This window comes from Mirounga angustirostris, unplaced genomic scaffold (assembly GCF_029215605.1).
Source record: "Mirounga angustirostris isolate CCGP_5_RB_7025 unplaced genomic scaffold, mMirAng1.0.hap1 SCAF_5, whole genome shotgun sequence".
Taxonomy (NCBI): domain Eukaryota; kingdom Metazoa; phylum Chordata; class Mammalia; order Carnivora; family Phocidae; genus Mirounga; species Mirounga angustirostris.
This window is the reverse complement of record NW_026991713.1, coordinates 118,407,094-118,434,917: the sequence shown is the minus strand read 5'-3', so window position 1 is coordinate 118,434,917 and position 27,824 is coordinate 118,407,094. Positions and strand designations below refer to the sequence as shown.

Genomic DNA, 27,824 nt, shown 5'->3' with positions numbered 1-27,824 from the left:
TGGCTCAGCGGACCTTCCCTAGGAAGGGATGGCCTGGTGGGGCGGGGGAGGGGGGGTCCCCTCCCATTCCCCCCACCTGGAGATCTCCCCAGCACCCTTACAAAACCATCTTTACCATCTCCCTGTCCACCTTTTCACCCTGATCAATGCCTCTCTTTCCCTCCCCTCTGCTATTGCTAAACAGCAACTCTGTCTCTCCACTTTTGAAGCGAAAATAAAATGGGTGAGCCATGACTGCATCTACTTTTTATCCCGCCTTCACCCAAACCTCTCCATCAGAATTAGGCATTTAATCCACCCCACCAAAGCAGGTCCTCCAGCTGCAGCAGATGAGCGAATTGCCTTAGCGTACTGGCAAATAGGGTTTCAAGGGTCCACTGATGGGCTCATCCTATTTCTAACCATCTCTGTGTTTGTGCATATTGCCTGGTTAGCTGAAAAAGTTGGAGCCCAATACTAATTTTGCTTTAAATGAAGAACTTCCCCCCCCATCAAAGTGTCCTTTTCAGCTGTTTGAATATGAGTCACTACATGGCATATATATTCTCAAAAAGGACTGATTCATCTTCACAATTCTGTCAGTATTACTTTATCTGAAAGGGTGAGATGTCTTTAACCTTTCCATCTCAATTCTTCATTCAGGGTCTTGGCTGGGTATATAAATGAGAACTTAATATTGGATTGCTTGTTTAAAGCAAATAATGCTTTTTTTCTCTTATTGACAGGGCTTTAGATATCCTTGAAGAAGTTAATCTATCAGTAAGTCGAAAAAATAAATTCAGTGAGGCAGCTTATAACAAATTGCTCAACAACTACCTGTCTCTGAAATATAGCCTGACTGGCTATTTGTCATCAAGTAACATAATTAGTGACGGATTCTATGATTACGGTCAGGTAAGTGACAGAATTAATTTGTATTTTAGTATGTACGATCATTTCTTCTTTAGTCACAGTGCCATTACATTGCAATTTTTTAACCACCTCACAGAATGTATATTTTTATAGGCAGAAACTTGGGAATCAGAGCTTTATTCTTAACTTTGGCTGTAAGATCTTGCATTTGTGTACAGTTTTAACTAGAATCTGATTACTTATAGTAGAATCAGCTTGCTGAGGCTACTCTCAAGTTTCAGGGAAGATCGAAAAGAAGGAGCATTTTCTGTTCTATTAATTCCAGGGTTCAGCCTTAGTGATAAGAAGTATGAGTGTTTCATTTTATTATAATCTAAATGAAATGAGCCAAATTGTAATACCAAATTTTAAAATGTAATATAGAAGAACGTCATTTAAGCTGCATTTTTGACTCGGATTTTAAAAGCAATACACAGTGGAATTCAGGGTTAATGTCAAGAGAAATGGGAAGCTAAAAATTAGAATCTTAAGGACATTTTGGCACTGCTGCTTAAGCCAGCATTTTCCTTCCTTTCTTCTGGAAACCAGGAGCAATAAGGAGAACAGGAAAACAATTTTTAAATCTACAAATGCCACTTTAGGCAAATCTAGGAAACAGATATGATCCACAGACTTCATTAAAAAAATGTAGGAGTTACTGAAAATCCCTGCGATCAGGCAGAAGGGGTGCAGGAAGAGGAATGAAAAGGGGGGTAAAAATAAGCCCAGAGTGGGACAAGCAGCTAGTGGTGCAGGTCTCAGAAAGTGCGATCCCTGCCTCATGTGAAGGGAGAGCTCAGAAGTGCAAAAGCCAAATGCTCTGTTTGCCGGGCAGGTGCAGGACCCGAGGCCCTGGGATGGGCAAGGCTAGGAGCAAAAGCCAGTTTGGACCAGTTTGATTCAAAAAAGCAGAGGAGATAGGGCCATGAAAGAATCACAGAGCTGAACCGTATTTGCAGGAAACACTCTATCATGGTAATTGAATCAGAGACATTTTTTAATTTTTTAATTTTTTTAAAGTAATCTCTACCACATGGGGCTCGAACTCACCACTCCGAGATCAAGAGTCACATGCTCTACCGGCGGAGCCAGTGAGGCTCCCCTAGAGACTTTTTTTTTTTTTTTTTAAGATTTTTTAAATTTATTTGTCAGAGAGAGAGAGAGCACAAGCAGGGGGAGCGGCAGGGAGAGGGAGAAGCAGGCTCCCCGCCGAGCAAGGAGCCCGATGTGGGACTCGATCCCAGGTCCCTGGGATCATGACCTGAGCCAAAAGGCAGACGCTTAACTGACTGAGCCACCCAAGCGTCCCGAGACATTTTGAATAATGAAAAATGACTAGCCTAAAACTTGACTCCTGCTCTTCCTTCTGCTCTCCCCGGCTGCCGCCGCCATCATACCTATCATAAGACATACACACACACACACACACACACACCACTGAGAAATCACTGCTCCAAGAAAGCCCGTCTCATTCAGTGAATTCAGAGAATTCTCTGATTCCTTCATTCAGTAAATATTAAGTTTCTAATAGTGTAGGTTTGAAGACATCAGTAAATAAAAGACCTAGATCTCTACTTTCACCACCCCAGTGAGAAGAAATAGACAATAAACAGTAAACATGACAAATAGATAAATAATTTATATCACATGATCAAAATGATCAGAGCTTTGGGGGGAAAAGTAGAGCAGAGGCAGGATAAGGGGGTTCTATAGTGCTGCGTGGGTACTGGGGTTGATGTTCATCGTGATTTTAGAAATTGTGGTCAGGGAGGTGAGCCAAAGCTAGAAGGTTGGGGGACTTAGGCATGGGGATGGCTGGGGGAAGAGCTTTCCAGGCAGAGGAATATGCATGCCTGGCATATTTAAAAAACAGCAAGGTCAGTGTAGCCGTAGCTGAGTGAACCAAGGGGCAGACCAGTAAGGACTAAATCAGAGAGGTAGAGCCCAGATCATGTAAGTCTTGTAGACCATCGGAAGGATTTGGGCCTTTATTCTGAATGAAGTAGGAAAACTTGGCAGAGTTGTGGGCAGAAAAATAACATGATCTGTCTGATTTTTAAAGGATCCTGGAAAGTATCTTGGACGAGAGAGGGATCTAACTGTAATACGACTGGGAAAAGACCCCAGAAGGTGGTGTGGTCTAACCCCCCTCAGCAGGCTAGTAAAATTGCTAATATAAGATCTGGACTAACCTATTTTTACATATCCTCACAACATTTTTAGTCATCTGTTGAGTAATCAGTTACTCTCACAGACAACAAATTCTCCCTTATATATACATTGCATACATTGCAAACTCCCTTATGTTTACATTGCAAACTCAACTACTTTTGGGGGCCAAACTGATAATTATGGTGTGAAACAGCTGAGAGTATAAAGCAATACAGATTGTGGGGAACTGGAGGCAAGATGCCCACAAGTTCAAGTTCCTCTTTCTAACTGTGCATATGTGTATGCGAAATTACATTACTTCAAACAGCTGAGAACATCAGTATTCATTTAAAACAATATAATCCTCAGGCGCCTGGGTGGCTCAGTTGGTTAAGCAACTGCCTTCGGCTCAGGTCATGATCCTGGAGTTCCGGGATCGAGTCCCGCATCGGGCTCCCTGCTCTGCAGGGAGTCTGCTTCTCCCTCTGACCCTCCCCCCTCTCATGTGCTCTCTCTCTCATTCTCTCTGTCTCAAATAAATAAAATCTTTAAAAATAAATGAATAAATAAATAAAACAATATAATCCATGCGGATATTACTTTTTCTTTCTTAAATTATCTGTAGATAAATCCCGGCACCAAACTTTTGCCTTTGAAGGATCTCTGCTTACAAGAACCAAGTGATCTACGTGCTGTACTCTTAGTTAACAGTAAATTTGACGTGTGAGTCTCTTGGGGGAGGAGGGATGCAGGGAAGCACATAATGCTTTTTGTCTGTACATCATCACATGAATATATAAGATTCCCAGGATGGTATCTTTTTGCCCCCTGTATTTGGCATCACACTGAAAACGAACACCAGTCCATAAACTCATAGCCTGACATAGTAAAGGCCATGAAATCACCAGCAACATGGTTTTTCCTTTGATTCCCTTTTACCACTCAATTCCAGATGTATTTCTGTAGTCAATGCTGGTAACATGAAGTAATTGAAGGAAGTGTAAGCAGATAGGAGCAAACCAAAACGAATTATGTTTACAGGACTCTAACTGCTGCCCAGAGGTTTTTTTTTTTTTAACTATAAAATAAGAAGTAAATAGTACAGCTAAAAATTAAAGCTTCAAATGGTCATGCATACCTATATATCTGTCATAATTTATTTTATGTGATGTATTTTATAAAAATATTTCCAGTCCCAGTTCATGAACAATATTCTTTTTGTCTTACCTTCACCTCTCCTTTATGTTTTCATTCTATCACTGTTAAAAGTCATCTCCCATTATGATTTTCTGAAAAAGAAATCTGTTTTGTAGGACAAATCCAATATTGACAAATAAAGTATTTTAACTTGTATATAATTCAAATATGTAAAATTTTAGTTCTCCACCTCCATGTATGGAAGATAAGTCATCAGATATTGGTTATGGACGGAGTATTTCTTCCTCATCTTCTTTAAGAAGAGCAAGCAAAGAAAAGACGAAGTAAGAAAATGGTATTTTGTCTGTACTCAAATAATTCTCCCCTCAACCTGGGAGTAAGAACAAATTTAGGTTTTAGATTGGGGCAACTTAATTCTTTTCATTCTTCTAGTACTATAATTTCATAATTGCCTTTTTAAATTGCTGTGGAAAAGATCTCTGGGAAAAGTAGGCTTTCTGTGCTATTTGCTGTGAACCTCCAGTGAGCCCTCGAGCACAGGACTTAGGAGCTGTGAGCCGGCTTTGTTCGATTTTCTGTAGATGGAGTCATGCCTGGTGCCCGGCTTCACATCGGGGAAGGGAGCCCAGGCATGTCATGGCAAAGAAACATGCCTTCTAAATGACGAAATGCCTTGCAAATGTAATATTTTATTATTTCTCATATGATTGAAATCGATGATGAATTTTTCCTTGTCCTAAGAACAAATATTTTTCATTTTAGTACTGGATTTGGATCTCCCACAGAAGACAAATCAGAACCTACTTCTGGACGAAATACTGCTCTTAGCAAAAGCACCACTAAGGAGAAAAGATCAAGGTAGGAAATGTAGGACTGTCTTCTTTTCCTAAGGATAGTCAAGTGAGGTTCTGATTCCGCACCAAAGTTGGTGAACTGAAGGGGTGGCCTTTAAAATAGGAAGCTTTTCTTACCGAATCAGGATGTTGGGTAGGAGGGGAGACTCATGAAATGTAATTAACAAGTCACTTCATTTTTGCCTCTTGCAATCTCTTGAAAACTTAACCAGAGTGAATTGCTTCTCCTGCCTCTGGGTGAGAACTCAGGTCACTTTGATCAACTATACAGTCCTACAGACACTTGAATTCGAAAACAGCAACAGTAGTCTCTAGCCAGTCATTTAAAAGTCCAACCCTGTGTCATGATCAAGGTAGAATGACCCCCTGCCTTCCTCCGGCGGCTGCCCTTGCGGATGGTGAGCCCCACACGCAGGAGGGCGGTCCTGTCCATGTCCGCCTTGTGCTTCTACCCCGCCTCCCCCCACCCTGCTCGCCCAGAGAAACCTCTGACCCCTCAGGAGGCAGCGAGAGGAGGAAAGGGAAATAGGACCCAGCTCTTACTTGATGGAACAATTAGAATGTGGTTTCATGCGTTTTAGGCCTGGCATGTTTTAAACATGCTTTCCGTATGTTTACGTATTTTTAAACCCATTATTTCTCTAATGAGCACTTTCGTGGATTCCTCAAAAACCCACTTGGACCTCTTGCCACACTCCGTGACCCTTTAATTATTGTTGACTTAAGCCCTTCCGAACCACTGTGGTATCGGAGGCTGTTTGGCAGGCATTTCGAGCATCCGCTCTCTAAACTGAGACCGCCCCTTACGGCCTCCCGAGGTCTGCGCGGTGGTTTGCTCTCCTCAGACCTCAGAGTGGCTGTTTCCCTATTTCTGACTTCCTTCTCTGTTGTAAGTCTCCTTTGCTCGCTCTTCTCATCGCAGCTTCTTAACTGCTCCTATTGTTCCAGGAATGATATTTTTTGCCCTTCCCTCCCCTCCCTTCCCTGTCACCCGTCTCGTCCCCACCCCACCCCTCCCTCCCCCACCTTTCCCCTCCCCTCCCCTCCCTATCCTGCGCCCCACCCCGCACCTTCTCTTCCTGTCTTTCCTTTCCTCCTTTGGCTTCTCTGTGCTTCACCTCTACGGCATGGAGAGCTCCTTGAAGACAAGAACATGTTCTGATTTGAGGAATTTCTCTTCCCATCCCTAGTGTTTAGCCCAGGGCTTGGTGGGCATACAGAGGCATTCATGTGTATTCAAGAGAATAGAAATCTGAAGGGTTGCAGGAAAAGGTTATTTTTGACAAGGTCCACCCTTATAAACTGTGTGTCTGAGCAAGTTGGTTTTCTTCTCTTTGCCTGAGTCCCCTCCTCAGTAAAATGAACAGAACATAGGGTATGGTGAGGAGTAAAGAAATTAGCACGTAGAAAGTGCATAGAGCAGTGCCTGGCACAAAGTGGACAAATGTTAGTGCTGTTGTACGAAATGGTTGCAAGGAGCCCAAATCCACTCAACCCTTGCAGGGATATAGAGGAGTCTCCAGAGTCCAATGCGGGAAATGCAGCCACCCCCTAAAGGACAGGAGCTCGGATGAAGTCAGTAACTATGGGGTCTCTGTCTCTCTCCCTCTCTTTTTCTCTCTCCACTGCGGGTATCTTATTTACAGATGCTTTGTTATCCTCCTTGACTTTCTTTTGATTACCGCCTCACCCATAACTGTGGCTTATATGTGACTTTGGTTTGCCTGGGGACAAATCTGGCTCCAATTCCAAGCAAACTTTCAGTTCTAAAGCATATTTGTGCATATTCAAGTGCATATTGGTCAAAGAGGCCATCGTACCGTCATAGGCCAAAGTATTGGCTGGCTTTGAAGCAGGTGTCTCCCTTTGGTCTAGCCAGCCATGGCCCTGGGGAAGAATCAACTTTCTGCCCCCTTGATAAGAGGAGGGTAGGCCACTTGTCTGATGGGTGACCATTACACACATATTGTACTTACCATCATCAGTCAAAGCGTATTTTTCCCTCTGGTACCTCTGATACCACATCAGCTTTAATCTTTGGTGATTCTGCTATTCTTGGCAGAATATCATCTATTTTTCTTACAACTTAGTCTGTTTCTTAATCCTAAATCTTTTGGGGGAGAATGGGCAGTCCTACTGGGTTGAAAGTTATTTTGTGTACTTGTAAATATCAAAATGCTGATCTTCAGGGAGGCAGAAAAAGAGAGAAAGGGGGAAACAAATCATGAGAGACAAGATCTTAACTATAGAGAACAAACTGAGGGTTGATGGAGGGAGGAGGGGGGTGGGGGATGGGCTAGATGGGGGATGGGGTTGAAGGAGGGCACTTGTTATGACAAACACCGGGTGTTACAGGTAAATGTTCAGAGCACTGAACTCTACTCCTGAAACCAATATTGAACTGTATGTCAACTAACTAGAATTTAAATAAATTTTTAAAAGTGCTGATCTTCAGATAGCCATGGGTTTTTAATTACAATATTTGATAGTTTGATTTTTCTGTACTACTTGGAAGCACTCACATCTTTATCTCATTTGATCCATACCTTCTTCTTCTATAGATAAGTCTCCTCTTTTTTGGCCCTTTTTGCTATATCCTCATCTACCCATCACAACTACCTTACATGTTGACATGCTCCAGGATTCTTCATTTACTCCCTTTCTCGCTCTCCATGGTTTTAGCTACTGCTGACAGTTACATACACCTCTCCGGAGTCCAATCTGCTCTCTCCTGCTACCCTGTAAACAATGTGTTCCAAATGAAACTCATTGTTCCCCCAACTCCCAAACTTCCTCCTCTCTTCCCTAAGTTGATGAATGTTACCCTCTTCCCATGCAAGTGCTCAAGCCTAGGAATCGTCTTAAAGTCCTTCTTCTTTCCTCCCTACACTGAATGAGTCTCAGTCCCGTGCACTAGATGTCTTCAATGTCTCTTAAGTCATGGTTTCCCTCCATTTTCAGCTTTACCTCCCCAGTTCAGGCCTTTGTATTATATCTCAAGACACTGACCTCATTATTGTAAGATTCTTCTCCCTTTTGTATAGCCCTCCACAAACCCATCCTCCATGCTACCCCCCCCCGAGTTACCTTCCCAAAATGAAAGGCTGATGATATTACTCTGCCTAAAGCAATGATTCCCTGTCTTCCTCCAGATGAAGTCCAAACAGCAACCATGGCATCCTCTGTAAGAGTCTTACAAGTCTTGTATGCATAGCAAATTCCTACTCTTCTTCATTCTCTTTATACATTTTGTTTTTGTGAGGCATTCCCTGGTCACCCCAGGTTAGGTATTCTCTTTTTGTTCACTCCTTCATGAATTCAAATAATCTTATATATAACCTGAACTGCTTGGTGTTGATCTATTTGTCTTTCTTACTAAGCAACGGATTACTTGAGACCTGGGACCAGGCCTTTTTCATTTTTATAGTCATAGAGCCTAGAATAATATCATGAAACCAGAGACAGTAAAGAAACATTTATCGTTTAAGTATTCACAAATTATTTAAAATGCTGAATGCTTGTTGTTGAAAGGAATAGAGGTTTGACTCCCTCCCAATATGCCCCAGGAGAATAAGTAAACAAATGAAGATAATTATTTCTTCTCATACCATGTCCATTCTCCTCCTTGTCCCTGCATCTTCTCCCCCACTTGAAGATAAACCCTGATGTACTCCCAACATTCAAACAGATTGTTAGCATGATGAAGAACACACATTTTGCATCCAGACAAAACCAGTACTTGGTTTTCTTATCTCTAAAATGGAAATGAGTCCTGCCTCACAGAGGTGCTGTGAGAGTAAGTGAAACAATGTTTGCCCAGTGCCTAAACCATTGCCTTGCATACTTAAGTGATCAGTGTATGTCCAGTCCTTTTCCCCTCCTCAGTCCTGGGTCCACTGGGGGGATAGATTGGTCATAATCTTGTTGTCCTGTTGTCTGTTTTTTGATAAACCCTTCTTGTCTTGTGACTATTAGTCCTTTGGATCCCTGGAGATAGAGTAAAACATTTTAACTCTATTCATCTGAGAATGTCACAGAGAATGTTTAATGTTAACAAAAAGTTACTGAAAGATACTGACAAAGAATGATGAGCCATCTTGGACCACAAAGTGGCTAAATTCTTGAAGAGGAGAGAAAGGATGGGAAACAAGCAAATCAATTATGCATGTGGGGTGGCCTAATATGGACAAGAATGATTTTTCTTTCTCCTCATGAATATTGTCACCATATGCTACATGAATTAAAATCCTAAAGCAACAGGCTCTCACTGGGTGACCAGTAATCAGATTATTTTTGTGTGTGAAGGTTTCAGTTGTGCTCTCCTTTGTGGGAAAACACACTCATGGGAGAGGTGATTAGTTTCCTTTCTATCCAGCCACTATCTTGATACTTTCCTAGGCTTCACTGAAGCCAACAAATCTAATATGCCCTCTAAAGCTTTTCTTTATAAAGACCATTTCCCTTACGATAACCATTTACTGTACCTATTTGTAAATGTATTGTAAGTTCTGTGTGTACTGTATTTTTGTATTCAGACCAATTTTCATAAATATTTAAGTTGACTGCACATGAGTTTATTATACACACTTAAAAGTTTATGGGGCGCCTGGGTGGCTCAGTCGGTTGAGCGACTGCCTTCGGCTCAGGTCATGATCCTGGAGTTCCGGGATCGAGTCCCGCATCGGGCTCCCTGCTCGGCAGGGAGTCTGCTTCTCCCTCTGACCCTCCTCCCTCTCATGCTCTCTGTCTCAAATAAATAAATAAAATCTTTAAAAAAAAAAAAAAGTTTATTGCTTTCCTGTCTCCATTTTGTTTCCTTCCAGTCTGTTCGTCTCTGGAGTCTTTTAGAAATTTACAACATGTACCTAAACATTTCTGCTGTTCAGTCTTAATCTTCATCATAATGACTTCCTAAAACATTTTTATTTTTAAAATAATTTCCCTCAAGCTCTTCTTTTTAACCTTAGCTTAGCCATTTTTTCCCTTCCCCCCAAATCTTTACTGACTGCAAAAGTCTTTCAGAAATAGATATTGTCTCTTAATCACACTTAACATCTTAATCACATTTAAATACCTTCTCACCTTCTTTTCTTGAAATTATTCATTCATTCAGCAAATACTTACTGTACTAGGTGCTAGGAGTTGTTCTAGTGTTAGAGATATAGCAGTGAACAAAACCTCTGTTTTCAAAGAGCTTACCTACTGGGACATTGACAAATAACAAAATAAACCACACACCCACCCACCCACCCACCCCCACCCCACACACACATACACACATGCATATGCATCCTTCTAAGCCCAGAATACATTGTGTGTCCACCCTGTATGATACTCTCTTCTCATTCTTTTGGAATAGAATAGGTGGAACAGGATGCCCAGTTGGGATAGATTTCTGGAACATCTTGAGTTTCTTATTTTTATCACTCATGTGGAATTTATCGAATGCTACCAGGCATGGTGATTATTTTCCATAGACCAAAATCTTCCCACCTAAACTGAAAACCCATGTGGGCCAGATTCGTGACTTATATTGCTCCCAGCATCCTTGCCTTCTAATTTATTTGTTCAAATAGTTGTTGGTGTCAAAAAGGAGCAAGTGATTAAACTTTGAAAATGTCAATACACAATTTGGATCCAGACAAATCTCTCTACTTAGCTGCCTACCTTCTCATCCACCTATGAACAATAGAAAATATCCTTACTGTTTTGGATTCCCACAGTAAGTCTCTGTTTTCTGAGGTAGTTTGGTTCAAGCCTCTGTAAGAAAGTTAAAAGTTCTGCTATCTTTAATCACAAATTGATGTTCTTTCTGAGGGTTAATTTTACGAGCGTTGTTTTTGTAATTTCTGAGCACTTGTTCCAATATTTACTTAGAAATGAAATTCCTTCAAGCATTAAAGCCCTTATTAACACAACTGGGCAGACTTCATGGGAAAGAGGTCCAGATGAAATACTTCTATATACAGCAGCGGAAAACTACAGCTCAGGAGCTCCAGTAAATTATCCCTTTTTAATCACTCAATAAGATTGCCCTCCACGATGCACTTAGCCCTATGTGCTGGCTGGCATCTTCTATGTGCCAAATGATTCTTTCTCCTGGCAGCACACTCGGTGAGAAATACACCTGCTTTGTTTTACAGGTGTCTCTGAGTCAGACTGTCAAATATTATAAAGCTACCCTGTAACTTTAGGAATAGGTAAACCTAAATATGCTTCCTGCCATTCTAATTGACCTTTCCAGCGGTAGTTCCCAGCTCACGAAAATCTTACTATGGGTGTGAAGATGTTCCATTTACAAAAAAAAAGAAAGGTTTTTAGATGGTAGAGCTGGGAAATACTAATTTTTGCTTAGAGATTTTACCGTAATATATGGTGAGTACATTTCATACATGATTAAGCTCTCTCCTTTACTTAATTATGGTCAATAGAATATTGAATTAGAAAATATAAAACTTGGGGCTCCTGGGTGGCTCAGTCAGTTAAGCTATCTGCCTTCGACTTGGGTCATGATTCCAGGGTCCTGGGATCAGGCCCTGCATCGGGCTCTCTGCTCAGTGGGGCGTCTGCTTCTCCCTCTCTCTCTCTCAAATAAATAATAAATTTTAAAAAATATATAAAACTGGGGCGCCTGGGTGGCTCAGTTGGTTAAGCGACTGCCTTCAGCTCAGGTCATGATCCCGGAGTCCTGGGATCGAGTCCCACATCGGGCTCCCTGCTCGGCAGGGAGTCTGCTTCTCCCTCTAACCCTATCCCCTCTTGCGCGCTCTCTCTCACTCTCTCTCTCTCTCAAATAAATTAAAAATATATATATATAAAACTTTTGTATTTGTTATGATTATAGAGTTTTGGGTAATTATCCAAAAGCATTTAATAAAATTATTTTTGTATTTTTTCCTCAAAATAAAGAGAAAACTCACATGACCTTTAGCTGATCCCCACCTTTCACTCTATACTTCAAGAAATACTTAAAGATAATTCCTGCCCCTAATTTACTGCTAGCGGAACAGAATGTTCAATAGTTGCAAAGACATAATTTAGGAAATTCACCTGAACTAGCCCCATTTTCTTGGCTGGTGGGGGGATATATATATATATATATATATATATATATATATATATATATATATATATATATATAATTATGGCCGAGATTTATTACAGCAAAAGATAAAATACAGGAGATGCAGGAAAAAGATACACTTAAGCGAAGGCTATAGAAGTCACACAGAGGTGTCCTTGTCTTCCCTTTCTTTCTGCTAGCATAGCATAGGATGCAATTTTCTTGTGGGAGATAGCTCCACCTAAGGAAGCCCACCTGAGTCATGGGATCCAGAATTCATACAGGTGTAAGCTCCAGTTTCCTATAGGGAAACTCCAATTTGAATGACGGTACATTTCTCTCAGGCTAGAAGGAGGTGGCATAACATTTCTCAACTGCTAAAGGAGTCAACCACGTGTTCTCTCTCTGGGGAAACTACCCTTTAGTAATGAAGAGGGGAAAGTAAAGACATTCCCAAGTGAAGGAAAACAAAAAATTTATTGCCAGCAGTTCTACCTTTACATATTGACTAGTTACTAGAAGTTCTTCAAACAAGAAGAAAATGATGAAAGAATCTGGAAGCATCAAGGAAGGAAGAAGGAATAGCAAAAAGAATTGAAATATGGGTACATACAATAGGCTATCTGTTTCCTCATGAGTTTTATAAATCACATTTGATGATTGAAACAAAAATGAAGAGAGGTAAAGAGAGCTAAATGGATGTGAGGTTTCCACACTTCCCTCAAAGTGATAAAATGTGGATACCAGCAGACTGTGATAAGCCATGTATGTATACTAAAATCCTACAGTAACCACTACAAACCAATACAAAGAGCTACACTCAAAAATGGTGTAAATAAATCAAGATGGAAAACTAAAAAATGTTCAGGTAACCAACAGAAAGGCAAAGAAGGAAAAACAGAGGAATAAGAACCAATCAAAAGGCAGAGATTGACAGAGTGGATTAAAAAGTTATTATGGAGGGGCACTTGGCTGCCTCAGCCGGTAGAGCATGCGACTCTTGATCTCAGGGTTGTTAGTTCGAGCCCCATGTTGGGTGTAGAGATTACTTAAAAATAAAAGCTTAAAAAAAAAAGTTATATGGAACTATATGCTGTTTAAAGAAACTCACTTTAAATTCATTGATATAGGTAGGTTGAAAGTGAAAAGATAGAAAAAGATACCATGTAAACATTAACTTTTTAAAAAGCAGGAGTGGCTCTTTAATACGTAATAAAGTAGACTTCAGAGCAAAGAAAATTTCTAGAGACAAAGACATATGAAAAATGGATTAATCTGTGAGGAAGACACAATGATCTAATGTATAGCACCAAACAACAGAGCCTCAAATACATGAAACAAAAACTGATAGAGCAGAAAGTAGAAATAGACAAGTCCAAAATTATGGTTGAGGATTTCAACACTCCCCTCTGAGCAACTGATAGAACTACTTGACCTGAAATCAGCAAAGATATAAAAGATTTGAACAATACCAGCAATAAATAGGATCTAATCAATGAATTATAGAACATTCCACCACTAACAACAGAAAACACATTTTTTCAACTTCATGTGGAACATTTACAAATACCTGGGGTCATAAAACAGAACTCAGCAACTTTAAAATAATTGAAATCATACAGAATATGATCTCTGACCCTTATAGAAACAAACTAGAAATTAACAACAGAAAGACAAGAAAATCTCTAGATGTGCAGAAGTTGAATGACACATTTCTAAATAATCTATGGGACAAAAGTCTCAAAGGAAGTTTAAAACTACAAAGAACTAAATGAAAGTGAAGATGTAGCATATGAAAATTTGTGGGATACAGGCAAAGCAGTTCTAAGAGGGAAATTTATTTTACTAAATTATTAGAATAAAAGGGAGGTCTTGAGTCAGTAAGCTAAGCTCTTACCTCAAGAAATTAGAAAAAGACAAGCAAAATAAACCCAATACAAGCAGAAGGAAGAAAATAGTAAGGAGCAGAAATCAATGAAATTGAAAACAGAAAAGCAATAGAGAAGGCCAATGAAATCAAAAGCTGGTACTTTAAAAACATCAGTAACATTGATAAACTTCTAGCAAGACTGACAAAGCATAAAAAAGAGGATATGTAAATTATCAATATTAGAAATGAAAAGAGAATTATCATCACAAACCCTACACACATTGAAGGATAATGCTATGAGCACTTTAATTCAGCCACTTAGATGAAATGAACAAATTCATCAAAAACTGCCAACTATCAAAACTCACCAAGGATGAAATAGATGACCTAAATAGTCCAGAACTATGAAGGAAACTGAATTCATAAAACCCTTCCTAAAAAGAATCTCCTGACCCCAATGGTTTCATTTAGTGAATTTTGCTAAATGTTTCGAGAATCAATACTAACCCCAAACAGTCTTTTCCAGGAAATAAGGGAGAATGTTTCCCAATGTATGATATCAGCATTATCCTAATGCCAATATCAGACAAGGTGGTTATACAAAAAGAAAATTACGGCCCAGTATCCATCATGAATACAGAGGTGAAAGTCCTCTATGAAATATTAGCAAATCAAATCCAGTGATACATAGAAAGAATAATTCATCTAAGAGGAGTTTATCCCAGGAATGTAGGCTGGTTCAATATTTGGAAATCAATCAATGTAATCCACCATATTGACAGTATAAAGAAAAAAACCCACATGATCATATTAATTGATGCAGAAAAATAATTTGACAAAATTCAACATCATTTATGATTAAAAATACAACTGTCAGTGAAGTAGGTATATAAGGGAACTTTCTCGACCTGATGAAAGGCATCCACGGGGGGGGCGGGGGGGAGAAACAACTGATTATATCATACTTAATGGTGAAAGACTGGATGCTTTTCTGAAAAAATCATGAACAAAACAAGGATAACTATTCTTATCACTCCTATTCATCACTGTATTCTTATCACTCTTATTCATCACCTACACATTGCAATAAGGTAATTTTTAAAAGTATAAAGACTGGAAAATGAGGGGGAAAAAACAGTTCCTATTTGCAGACAACAAGATAGTCTGAATAGAAAATCCATAAGGAGTCTATTTTTTAAAAAACCTCTTAGGAATAATAGGTGACTTTAGCAACAGATCAGTATATCAGGTCAAAACATAAAAATCAATCATATTTCTATATGCTGGCAATAAAAAATTGAAAACCAAAAATTTGTTGAATACCATTTTTAACAGCTTTAAAAATGAGATATGAAATATCTCAAAACATATATTGAGAACCATCAAACACAAAGGAAATCAAAGAATCACTAAATAAGTGAAGAGATATACCACGTTCATGTATTGGAAAACTCAACATAGTAAAAATGTCAGTTTTCCCCCAAACTGATCTGATAGATTTGGTATAATTCTATCAAAATTCCAGCAGGATTTTTTTAGATATAGACATGCTAAATCTAAAACCTTTATGGAAGGGTATATAAAATAATTTTAAAGAAAGAATAAAGTTGAAAAAATCTCTCGATTTAATGATTTATGATAAAGTTACAGTAATCAAAATATTGGTAAATGTGTCTTATATGCATTCTAAGAAGAATTTCCCTTTTTGTGTGTCTGTTTTAGCCAGCAGTTGACCAAGCTGATTTCTTCTTTTTTTTTTTTTTAAGTTGTATTTATTTAAGTAATCTCTCCACCCAACGTGGGACTCGAACTCACCACCCCAAGACCAAGAGTCACACGCTCCGAGACGTCAGGTGCCCAGACCCAGCTGCTTTCAATCTTCAACAAGTTTCAGCCAGTGTTCTGTGGGTTGTCATTCCACTGTCAGCCCAGTTTCCAAAGGCTTTGCCGTGCTATTTGGAGCAGTCCTGACTGTGTGCCAACTGGCGTCCAGTTTAGGATTTGGGTGGTGGTCAGTCCCATCGTTCTAGCCTCAACATCTGTGATGTACTGTTTAGGGTCAGAACGATATGTACACAGCTTGGGGGTAAGCCTAAGAATTCATAAATAACTTGATTTTTTTCCTGAGCTTTTCCCTTTTCGTGATCTCCCTTGTGTTTGTTGGTTCCTTGGGGGGTTTTTTTTGGTCCTCAAGTCGGGAAACTTTATTTACCCTGCCCTGCTATCCTCTGGCCGTGACTGCCCCTATTCTCTCCAGCCAAGCAACATGAGGACTGAGTGAGTATAAAGTTATTTTGGGTTCTTATGAGATGCTGATGTCACCACTGCTGCCACAGCCACAGGATTCCTTGGGGGCTGGGACACACGAGAATGGAGGGAAAAAAAGAAAACAACAAAACATGGCTTTCCTCTGCTCTGTGTCTTTCCTGTTTCTCAAGAGGGCCTCTCCTTGAACTCTCTCTGTGCTGATGCCCACTTCCGGGATTTTGAGCCATGTCTAGAGAATACTCGAGAAAAATAAAAAGATAAACTCACCATCTGTTCAGTAATTCCAGAGACCTTCTCGGATCTTCCTGCTACCATTTGCTTTTCAGAGTCTTCAAGTAGCTGTTGAATCCTGTCCAGGTTTGATGGACTGTATTCAGGAGGAGAAGCAGGGTTAAATGTGCCTACTCCATGTTACCTGGAATGAGAATACATGTCACTGCTTTTGTTCAACTCATAAATTAATGAGGGAACCAGGAAGATGTTAATATTGGTCCAAAGGACATTTGAGGAGCTAGGGATTTATATCCAATTTAATTAAAGGATGTTAGAAAAAGATGGCTGAGTTACATTAAAAAAAAACCCAAAAACTGGTTACCATCCTACAGGACAATAAACTATAACCTCTGGCCATATCTTCTCCATTGACGGAAATAATGTGCATCTCTACTAAACAAACACTTACATGTTAGCTAGCAAATTCTCTAAGTTTGAAACGATTAATTCACAGAATATTTTAATTAAACAATATCTTTACAAAGTACATTCCAGTTTTCCTAAGTACAGAACTAAGTACGTTTCCCTATAAAAACTTTAGGTAAGTCTTCCCCTGCATGACATGAAAATTCCATGCTAGCCTTATTTTGTTTTGCCTTTTTTCCAAGTTCTGGGTCATTTTTCTTAAAAACAGTGATTCAAACTCTTCTTGCAGAAGGTCTCACCTGAAGCAAGAGATGATGTAAGACTGGCTTACACTCCCTGAGGAGGCAACCTATTTTTTCCCAATTCAATAAATGTTTATTACATACCTACTATGCACCAGACATCTGGCTAGGCAATTGTATGCAAGACCAGTATATGATTTTCATAATATGTATCAATCATGTTGTGTTCTCTTGACAGTTAATTTCGCTTACATAATATAGAAACCATAAAACTCTATTGTTGTCATCAAAAATTTGAAAACTGCACATGATACGGTCGTTAAGGTATAAAAAACTCTCTTTCTGGTGTGCTCTTCAGATGAACTCGGAGTGCAGTTAGTGCCTATTCATGTTGTGACTTTGATTGCTGCCGTTTCCTCTTAAAGGAAAGACCGAGGGAAAAAAGAAGAGGAAAAAGTGAAGGAGGAAGAGGAGTTTGTGGCAGCCCCAAAATTGGCCGGAGAAGGGAGCCCTGATAAAGAATGGTACCCTCCCTCCGACCCGGGCTTCTGTGTTTATGTGTATGAAGTGACCAAGTCAATATTTCCCATAACCAATATTAAGGAGCAGATTGAGGCTCTTGCAGAGTAAGTGGTCTCTATATACATCAGCATTTTAAGTTTCTGAAGCAAAGTTTTTTATTTTAGTGGTTTACATTTCTTAGCCCATTTTCAGCTAACGACAGTGTAATTACTGCCCCCCACTTCTGACCTTGAAGCAGAAACATAATAAATTGGAAAAAATGCCCAATTTCTATTTTAGGTCCTATTTCCGCCAAGAATCAGAGCTAGGAGCTAGAAATTGCTTAAAGAAAAACACTTTTGTCATTTTCTCCAGCTAAACCATTAAAGGCATCGTTCAACGTGATCCTGAAGAAGTTAGGAAGGAATCAAAAGTTTGAAAATTAAATTACTCCAAAAATAAAAAAAGAGAGAAAGAAAATTAAATTACTCCTTAGGTACCTGGGGTGCTCACAATTTAACGAAGTGTATTGTGAATTCTTTGTAAACTCACAAATTATTTTCTTTTTTTAATTTTTTCAATTTGAATTCAATGAATTAACATATAGTGTATTATCAGTTTCAGAGGTAGAGTTCAGTGATTGATCAGTCTTCTATAACACCCAGTGCTCATTCCATCACGTGTGCTCCTTAATGCCCATCACCAGGTTACCCCATCCCCACAAATTCTTTTCTGATACAAATAACCATCACTATTTTTAGGTCAGAGAGATGTCTGATATTTTGCGTTTCGCGTTGCTCTCGAGTGTGGTTGTGAGCGTCCTAAGAGGTGGCTGTTTGGGCAGAGCCAGTGATGTTGCCTTCTTAATTAGAGCATTTAATGTGAGTCCACTAAGGGAAATCTGAGAACTTGACTTGGTAGTTGTAAGGGGTTAGGAATTGCAGCAAGTGGAGGGTGGCCTCCATAATTGGCACCGACAACCAGTTAGTGAGCTACTGGATCCTGCAACAGCTGTAGTCTCCACAGGAGCTTGTGTCTATTCCAAGGAGCAGTGCATTGCACTCATCAAACCTGGACGTGACAACTGCAAGAAACACAGCCGCCAGATCATTGACTTCTTGTCAGCCAGAACTGGAAGAGAACATTTTTGGCGACTGAAGTTTTCCTGATGTCCTTGAGAAGTGATGACTCGAGCAGAACTCTGATTTAGCTCATTTCAGCATTTGTCAGATGTCCTCATGCTTTGTTCCTATCAGAAATACTTTTCATCATTCCCAAATAATTCTTTTTTTAACCTGAGCCCTTTTCGAGGCGAGATCCAGAGATTTGTCCCCGTGCCTTTGGTTTCCCGCATTCATTACAGGATACCTGGCGGGGTCCGTGCGACAGCTCTCTCCCCGCCCCTTTCTCTGTTTTTCGCCGTTGTTCTTCTTTGCTTGATCCTACATACAGCAAGAGGAAATTCTTTCTTAAAATTTGCAATTCTGCCTTTACTCCAAGATGTAGTAGGCTTCATCAGTCGACAGAAGATTTTTGCAGGTGTGTTTACTGACTTCTTCAGGGAGAGCTTCAAATGAGGGGGAAACCCCTAGGCAAACTATATCACCCCCTTCCTCTCTCCTCTCACTTCAGGGTTACATAAATGCCTCTAAATAAAAAAATAATAATAATAAGACAAAAGGCAAAAACTTATAAAACTTGAAAATATTTGGGAATCCAATGGGAAAATTTCCTATTTGTTCACATTATCTCTGAGTTCAAATTCCTTAAAAGAAGGACCATACGTTAGTACAATGCCTTGGATTTCAGATTGAAACATTTGAAAATACTTTTCAAGAGCAAGATAGAACTTTAAGACTGCACTGATACAAATTTAGTGTGATATTGATTTGTCTCTTGTTATAAATATTGAAATTAGCATTCATTTCTTCCTTTGTGTTGAATGAAATTGTTAGAATTTCAGTTTATACATGAGAGTTTGAAGACAGTAGGCATAATGTTAACACGCTTATAGTAAGTTTAAAAAGTAAAGCCAATGATAAAAGTCAAAGGAAATATAGTTTTCACACATACAGTTACACTCAAAGCATCCAAAACGAGATATTAAACTTGACTGATTTGATCTCAATGTAATTGACACAGGTATGTGGCAGAAAAAATGGGCGGTAAAGTTTCAAAAGAGAAACTACATGATTTCAGCTGGGAACTTCATATAAGCGAACTAAAATTTCAACTTAAATCCAATGTTATACCAATTGGACTGATCAAAAAAGGAATCTTCTACCATCGAGCTTTGCTTTTCAAGGTACTTAAGATGTTTTGCCTCACTTGCCAATAGGTACAAATGTTTGTCATTATTATAATGGTGTGAGCCATTGGCTAACATTTAACTGGCTAATATTAATCCTATCGTTTAGAGTTACTTCTATTTGAGATATATATGTAACGTGTATATTTGCCAGACTATCAGAAGCATATTCATTCAACATTTATCATACATCTACTATAGGCCAAGGGCTCTCCTAAGGTCTGGGAATATAGAGATACTAAAGTGGCAGCCCCTACCCCAGGTGCCTAAGCCCGACTTGTGGGTTCTAAGGAGATGTCAGGGCAAGTTTCAGGGGATGAAGTGATATGCAGCCTGAGTATTAGAGGCTAAGTAGGATTTCAGCAGGTAAAGAAGGAAGACAAGAGCATTCTAAACAAACCAATATTTTATACAAAATAACTGGAATGAGAGCCCCTGGTCCATCTGAGGAGTGTAGAGTAGTTTGTCTGGATGAAGGAAAGAGGAGGGGTTGGAGGAGGCTAAGGGCCAGATCACAAAGCACCATGTGAGTTTGCACTTGATCCTAAAATCTGTGAGTAGCCACTGAATGTTGTTAAGGGGAAAGCAGCAACATGATTTTGAAAGACCGTTCAGGCAACAGAAGGGGGAATCAACTAGAGCAGGGGCAGGACTGGAGACAGGAAGACCAACTGGAAGGTCATTGGAGCAAGAAATATAGGTGACCTTTACCAAAGCAATAGCTGTGAGGACGTGGAAGAAGGTGTGAATTTACAGGGAGATTTAAAACAGTTGGGTGTCTGCCTAGGTGTGGTATGAGGGACTGCATGAGAAGAACAAAGTGATTTTCAGGTCCTGGGCGGGGCAACTGGTAATGATGGCATTATTCACCGAGACGGGGACACTAAAGAAGGATCAGATACGAGAAAGAGGGGGTGATTTTTTTCTCCATTGTGTCAAGTGTCTGGAATATAATAGGAGCTGCAAAAATGGTTTCTGAACTCTAGACTGAATGTATAAGATTCCTATCCCCTCCCAAATACCTACAAACCTCTTTACATCCATGTATATCTTGCTTCCAGTTCTGAGCGAATTCTATCTCTAATCCAAATGCCAACCTTCTGTATTTTCTTGGATTTCTTGCTTTATCAAATTTTCTCCTTAAATCTCTTTCTCTCTACTAGCTGTTTTTCCTTTAAAATCTAAAGTTAAGTCTGTACTCTTTAAAGAGGAAATAGAAACCTTTTCTCCTCATAGCTACAACTACTCCTATAGCTCCTATTACCATGACCACCATCATTTTGAGCTACGTGTCAAGCACCTGATAAATGCAATTGTGAAGAGTCTCACAAATGCCAAAGGTTGAAATTACACCCTTGTTTGAAAGACAAGAAAACCGAACTCAAAGAGAGAATTTTTTTTTTTTTTAATTTTATTTGACAGAGCGGCAGTGAGAGAGGGAACACAAGCAGGGGGAGTGGGAGAAGCAGGCTTCCCGCGGAGCAGGGAGCCTGATGTGGGGCTCGATCCCAGGACCCTGGGACCATGACCTGAGCCGAAGGCAGACGCCCAACGACTGAGCCACCCAGGCGCCCCTCAAAGAGAGAATTTACCCAAGATCAACCAGAGGCCCAGCTGGCACCCGTACCCATGCCTGTCTGAATCAAACCTACCACATTGCTTCTATCTGTAGATAATTCTCATTCCAGGTCAAAATTCAAAGTCATCTCAGCACCTTAGTCATCTCAGTCCCTCCTTAGCATGCCTCATTTTTCTCCTCAGCCCACTGCAGCCTGGCCTTAGCTCCCTGTCTTACTTGATATGTCAAAGAATTTGTCACTGATCCTTCTCATCCGTTGACACCACTCTCTTTAGTAACTTCTGTCCTCTCTTTCCACTTCATCTCAGTGGCCTTTGGTGACCTCTTTTCCTCCACGCCCCTTCAAGGTGGGGGTCCCTCACGGTTCCAACCCAGACTCTTTTCTCACTTTATGTACTTTCTACGGTGCAGTCCTCCTGTCACGTGACCTTAAACACTAACTGCCTAAGGTGCCCAGATTCTTTCCTCTGTCCCACAGACCTCTCCTGATTCCTGATCTGTCTGCGCTCCAGCTGGCTGCACCCGAGCATCTCCTAGGCACTGTATTAGTGTTCTCATGCTGCTGTCTCAAAATACCATACACTGGGGGGCTTAAACAGTAAACATTTATTTCTCACAATTGCAGAGGCTGGGAAGTCTAAGATCAAGGTGCCAGCAGAGTCAGCATCTGGTGAGGACCCTCTTCCTGGTTTGCAGTGGCCACTTTCCGCCTCTGTCCTCACATCCCGGACAGACAGGAGGCTCTGATCTCTTCCTCCTCTTACTAAAGCATTAATCCCGCAGTGGGGGCTCCATGTTCATGACCTCCTCTGAACCTAACTACCTAAAGACCCATCTCCCAATACCACCCTACTGGGGATCAAGGTTTCAGCATATGAACTGGGTGGGCGGGGCGGGGGAGACACGAACATTCAGTCCATCTCATTATGCCGAATTCAATCTATTACCCTCACACCTGCATGGAGTGACACAATTCATTAGCTGGGTCTTGCCCACCCCTGACGGCCTGACCGCTAATACCAATGATAAAATCTTTTATCCTTCCACCCTCCTAAATTGTTCACTCCTGTGAATACTCTTCATCTTCCCTATTTTCTTCCAGTTTGTTGCCTCCTTTTTGGCTTTACTTTTCCCCCTTGGCAGCCTAGATGAATTATCCTTAGACCTTATAATTGGCTCACTAACTTCCCCCACTTTCTTGACCCCATCCGTCCTCCCTACTGCCTTGCCAGTCCCCCCGGGGCCAGTCGGATTGCTTGCCCTTTCCACTGTGACACTCGGGCTATGGAACTTGACAGTGGGGAGTGCCACAGCCGAGTCAGCGTGCCCAACTCATGTGGACAGTCATTTGGCCTGGCCACTCTTTTCCAGCTCCTGGTCACAGGCTTTTCCTTTTCCCGCAGCAGCTCTGCCCCACATGTCTGTCCTACTAACACTTTCATCTCTGCCTCTTCCTCTAAGCAGACGACTTTGTTTCGCACTTTGCAGAGAAGATGGAGACTTTCAGCTGGGAACTCATTCAACTCAGTGGGAGGCAGTATCACCCTGAGGCTAGGAACTCAGACTCTGGGGACAGATTCCCTGGCTTCCACATTAGGTCACCACTTACGGTGACCTTCCTCAGGAAAATGATCTGGCCTCAGTTTCACTCTCCATAAAATGGGATACGCAATCGTTATCTATTTCACAGGATTATTTTGACGACTTAAAGTGCCTTGACATGGAGTTAAGAGAGCAATAAATATTATTTCAGAGAACATGTTTTTTTTTATTATTATTATTATTTTTTTAAAGATTTTATTTATTTGACAGCGAGAGAGGGAACACAAGCAGCGGGAGTGGGAGAGGGAGAAGCAGGCTTCCCACCGAGCAGGGAGCCTGATGCAGGGCTCTATCCCAGGACCCTGGGATCATGACCCGAGCCGAAGGCAGACGCTCAACGACTGAGCCACCCAGGCGCCCCAGAACATGTTTATTTTTGACTCTCTACCCCACTAGACAATGAGTATGAGGATTCTTGTACCAATTCCAGTGGGGGGAGAGGTGGCAGGCCCAGGGTGGGGGGAGCAGGTTTTATACATCCAGCCAATCCTCAGACATCAGCTAGGTCAATGCAACTCAATTCTGACACTACCCACCTGGGGACAGCATCAGACCCCACAGGTTACGGGCTCACTCCTACAACACTGCACCCTCCCCACCACACAAACTTCAGCCAACCAGTCACAAGCCCAGCTGTCATCTGCGCTTCTGACCAGCCCGCTATAGATTGGAGGTTTCCAAGAACACAGCCCCTCAGGGTTGATTAATTTGCCAGAGGGGCTCACAGAACTCAGAAACATTTTACTTACTAGATCACCAGTTTATCATAAAAAGATATAACTCAGGAACAGCCAGATGGAAGAGATGCATAGAGAAAGGTAGGGGGAGAAGGCTTGGAGCTTCTGTGCCCTGCTCCAGGTGCCCCACTCTCCCTGAATCTCCACGGGGTCACCAATCCGGAAGCTTTCCGAATTCTCACCTTTTGGGTTTTCAGGGAAGCTTCATTTCATAGCCATGATTGATGAAATCATTGCCACTGGGGGCTGATTCAACCTGCAACCCCTCTCCCCTCCCCAGGTTCAGGGTGGGACTAAATGTTGTAACCCAATCATAAGATTGGTTCCCCTGCCAAACAGCCCCCATCCTTAAGTGCGGTCCAGAAGTCACCTCATTAACATAAGGAAAGACACTTTTATCGTTCTCATCACTTAGGAAATTCCAAGGGTTTAGGAGTTCCGTGCCAGAAACGGGACAAAGACCAAACGCGTATATCCTATTATAAATGACAATACCACAGAATGCCATCCATTTGGATCCTGTTGTATTCTAGTTGACTGTTTACCAGGCAGGCTCAGACTTGATAGGATGGAAGCCTCTAAAAGTGACAACCATGTCTTAATTATCTTGGTCCACCCAAGAAAGACTACCTTGGTGAAGTCAATACACAGGGTAGGTATTCAATAAATCACATTAATATATAGATGGATTTTTAAAACAACACAATTCTTGTCTTCTACTAGGAACACCTATTGAGTACCTACTCTGTGCAGCATTCATAGCTCTAGGCCCTTGACACGTATTCATTCCCTTCATCTCCATAACCGCCCTGCTAGGAAGGAGGTTCGACTGTTGTTATCCTCATTTCTCAGATGAAGAAATAGAAGTACAGAGAGGCTGAGTCATTTGCCTGAGGTGACAACAACTAGTAAGTGGCTGAGCCAAAATTCAAATCCAGGCAGTCTGAGCAGTCTCTTAATCCACTATGACGTGGCTAAGAAGTCTCCAGATTATTTTAAAGGTACTTTTTAAATAACTTCAAAATCAGGACAAACTGAAGAGAGCGCTTCTAAGGAACATAAGCCACTCCGGAGGAAGTGGCATCAGGCATCCCAAAAAGGGCCAACCCCCTGCTCACGGCAGCGTCCCCATCACACAGAATAAATCGGCAAGAAAGAGGTCCCCACCAGTTTGATCCCTCCATTCAATCCCACTGCATAGCACACCCACAGAGCAGCCTAGAAGCATGGAAAGATTGATAGATGCGGTAGTGCTGAAAGCCCGTGGAATAGCTATTCTCCAATGACGTTATCAATCTTGTGCTGATACAATGCAGTGTAACTGCCTGAAAAATGTCACTTCCCAGCAGGACCTACACAGAGATTTTGAGTCTGCAGGATCTTGGGGAACAAGGGAACTTACCACATTTTATTGGCTCCTATCACAATATTCCACATCTTTTTTCCAGCCTCCTTTCTAAGCACTTCTTTGCAAGAGTTGTGTATTTCCCCTTCAACAAGGTGGGTCTTCCAGCTAAGGATTTTTCTCCGCCCCTCTCCCTCCTCACTTTTGGTTGATCTTGTGTTTTCTCCCACAGGCGCTGGCTGATAAAATTGGCATTGGCTGCTCTCTGGTTCGTGGGGAGTATGGCAGAGCCTGGAATGAAGTTAAGTTGATGAATGAATCTCGTAAGGGACTGATTGAGGCTCTCCCTCCCCCTGAGGTGTATATCGTTGACCTCATGTTCCATCCAGGCGAGTTGATGAAGTTAAGAAGTAAAGAGGCAGATCTTTACAGATATCTCTAAGGTACCAAATGAACAAAAAGGGGTTCACACAAGAAGTGCATTATATACACTTCTTACGAAGTTCACCAATTGATTTTATTTCTTTAAATAAAAGTATTAGAAATGTTCTCTCTGTGTAGAAATGAGGACACTTGGATTGAACTTGGTGGTGGTGGTGGTTCTGATTTCAGGTTCTTGGCAAGAGTTCAGTCTGATTAGATCCTATTATGCTCACTGTCCCTCATGTAAAGTTTATTATTGTCAAAATTAATCCACCCCACTATTTCCCGAGGAGCCTCTCTGCCCTTTGGGAATCATGTGGTAAAGCACCCAGCTGCCGGCCGCTGTTCCTGGGACAATACCGTGGCCTCATGCCTGTCATTCTTCACGCCCAGAATGGTTCAGGAACACTTGGTTAAATAAACTCAGTAGTATTTTTTTTTTTTAAAGATTTTACTTATTTATTTGACAGAGAGAGAGACAGCGAGAGAGGGAACACAAGCAGGGGGAACGGGAGAGGGAGAAGCAGCCTTCCCGCTGAGCAGGGAGCCCGCTATGGGACTCGATCCCAGGACCCTGGGACCATGACCTGAGCCAAAGGCAGACGCTTAACGATTGAGCCACCCAGGTGCCCCGTAAACTCAATAGTGTTTTATGTCTTCAGTCACCTTGTCCCACTTTCTTAAAGTCAGATTATTGATAGTTCGAATATGTATAGATCGATTTTAGTATTACAAATTCCTTTCTAAAATTTTTTTGTTCACACTTAAAACAACGTATTATTAAGAACACTGTCTAATATACTTCACTGAACTAAAAATCTTTCTAAAACCCATTCCCATAAACTGTGTTTGTCTTTGGTCCTATCTTTGTTTTACTTGAAGATATACCTCCAGTTAAAAACAATTCTGATTTGCTTCTACACATTTTCATGCTGGGTCACAAAAATAGTTGTTTTGAATTTATGTAGCCTAAAAATTCTTTTTTGGAAAATTTTAGATATAGAAAGAGAGTAAATCTTTGTGAGAAATTGTGTTTTCAGTATTGAGAATGAAACAGGGAGCAAACACACATTTTAAAAGATAAATCAAAACTAGTAATATGATGACTCTCATAAAGTATATATATCCTCGCCTGACTTTAAGTCTAAAGTTTACTGTAATCATTTTACTAGAAGGTTTTCAAAAGTCAGATTGATTTTAGAAATTAAGGCTGAGATGATTCTACACAAACCGATGGTAACTTCAAAGAATTTGTATTTCCTTATTTCAAAATAAAGTTCTTTATATCAAATGGTGTGGTAATTATATTTATCATGCAATTTCGTGAACTAGTGCGTGGATTATACCCGTCTAAGCATTTTCAAGTCTGTTTTGATCCAGAACACATTTAAAGTGGATTACAAAGATATGTAAGATGTAACAAGATAAAAATAAATGAAAAACAGGCGTAAATGTTGGAAAGAAAGTTCGACAAGGCCAGGAATAAGCTTAGAATTTGAATGCATCCATGAAAATCCCATGCATATGTTAGCAGTGGGTGAGAAGTTGATGCTAAGCTCTCTAGCAGACAATGCAGTGGGAAATGCTATCAGTTACATGATTTATAATAGGGTCCGCTAGCTAAAAGCACAAAGCAGTTTCTCAGGAGGAATAAAGACCAGGGGGATTCCTCTTTGGGAGCTTCATACAGATGACAAATGTAATATAGAAAATAACATTGTTGAAAAACAACCTCCTAGTAAGTTCTGGAAAGGGTTTTTGTAGGCAATGGCCTAACAGCAAAATGGAATGAAGCAGAAGTTGCATTCAGAGCCACTGTGCTGTGGTTCATGTAGACGTGACATTCTTCAGTCTGGTCCAAGCCAAGGGCCATCCCCCACCCCTTTTCTCATCTGAGAAACATTTACGTATAATGTCTCTCTCAACTGGCTTCTAGGTAATTACTGCACAGGTTTGAGTTTCAATTCTATTTTTAGACAGTTCTTCGAAGTTCATCTATTTTGTGTTACCAAAAGACAACACATTCACAATAGCAACACAAAGTATAAAGTACCTAGAAATAGATTCAGTAAGAAATACACAGGAAAAACTATAAAATTTTAATGAGATCTGAATAAATGAAGATGCACATCATTTTCCTTGATGGAAACTCAACAATATAAAGATTTCAGTGCTCCCCGTATTAATATACAC

The 27,824-nt window shown here is 40.7% G+C and overlaps 1 protein-coding gene across 1 annotated transcript in view; it reads left to right on the top strand.

Annotated features, from left to right (window-relative positions):
- Positions 1-26,562, top strand: part of ARMC3 (armadillo repeat containing 3) — a 92,882-nt gene extending 66,320 nt beyond the window's left edge. The window contains exons 13-19 of the mRNA XM_064591974.1: positions 726-894; positions 3,668-3,765; positions 4,422-4,523; positions 4,963-5,058; positions 17,562-17,762; positions 19,780-19,942; positions 25,441-26,562. Coding sequence (XP_064448044.1) covers positions 726-894; positions 3,668-3,765; positions 4,422-4,523; positions 4,963-5,058; positions 17,562-17,762; positions 19,780-19,942; positions 25,441-25,650 — 1,039 coding nt within the window. The 3' untranslated portion in view covers positions 25,651-26,562. The remainder of the gene's footprint in view (positions 1-725; positions 895-3,667; positions 3,766-4,421; positions 4,524-4,962; positions 5,059-17,561; positions 17,763-19,779; positions 19,943-25,440) is intronic.
- Positions 26,563-27,824: the final 1,262 nt, after the last annotated feature.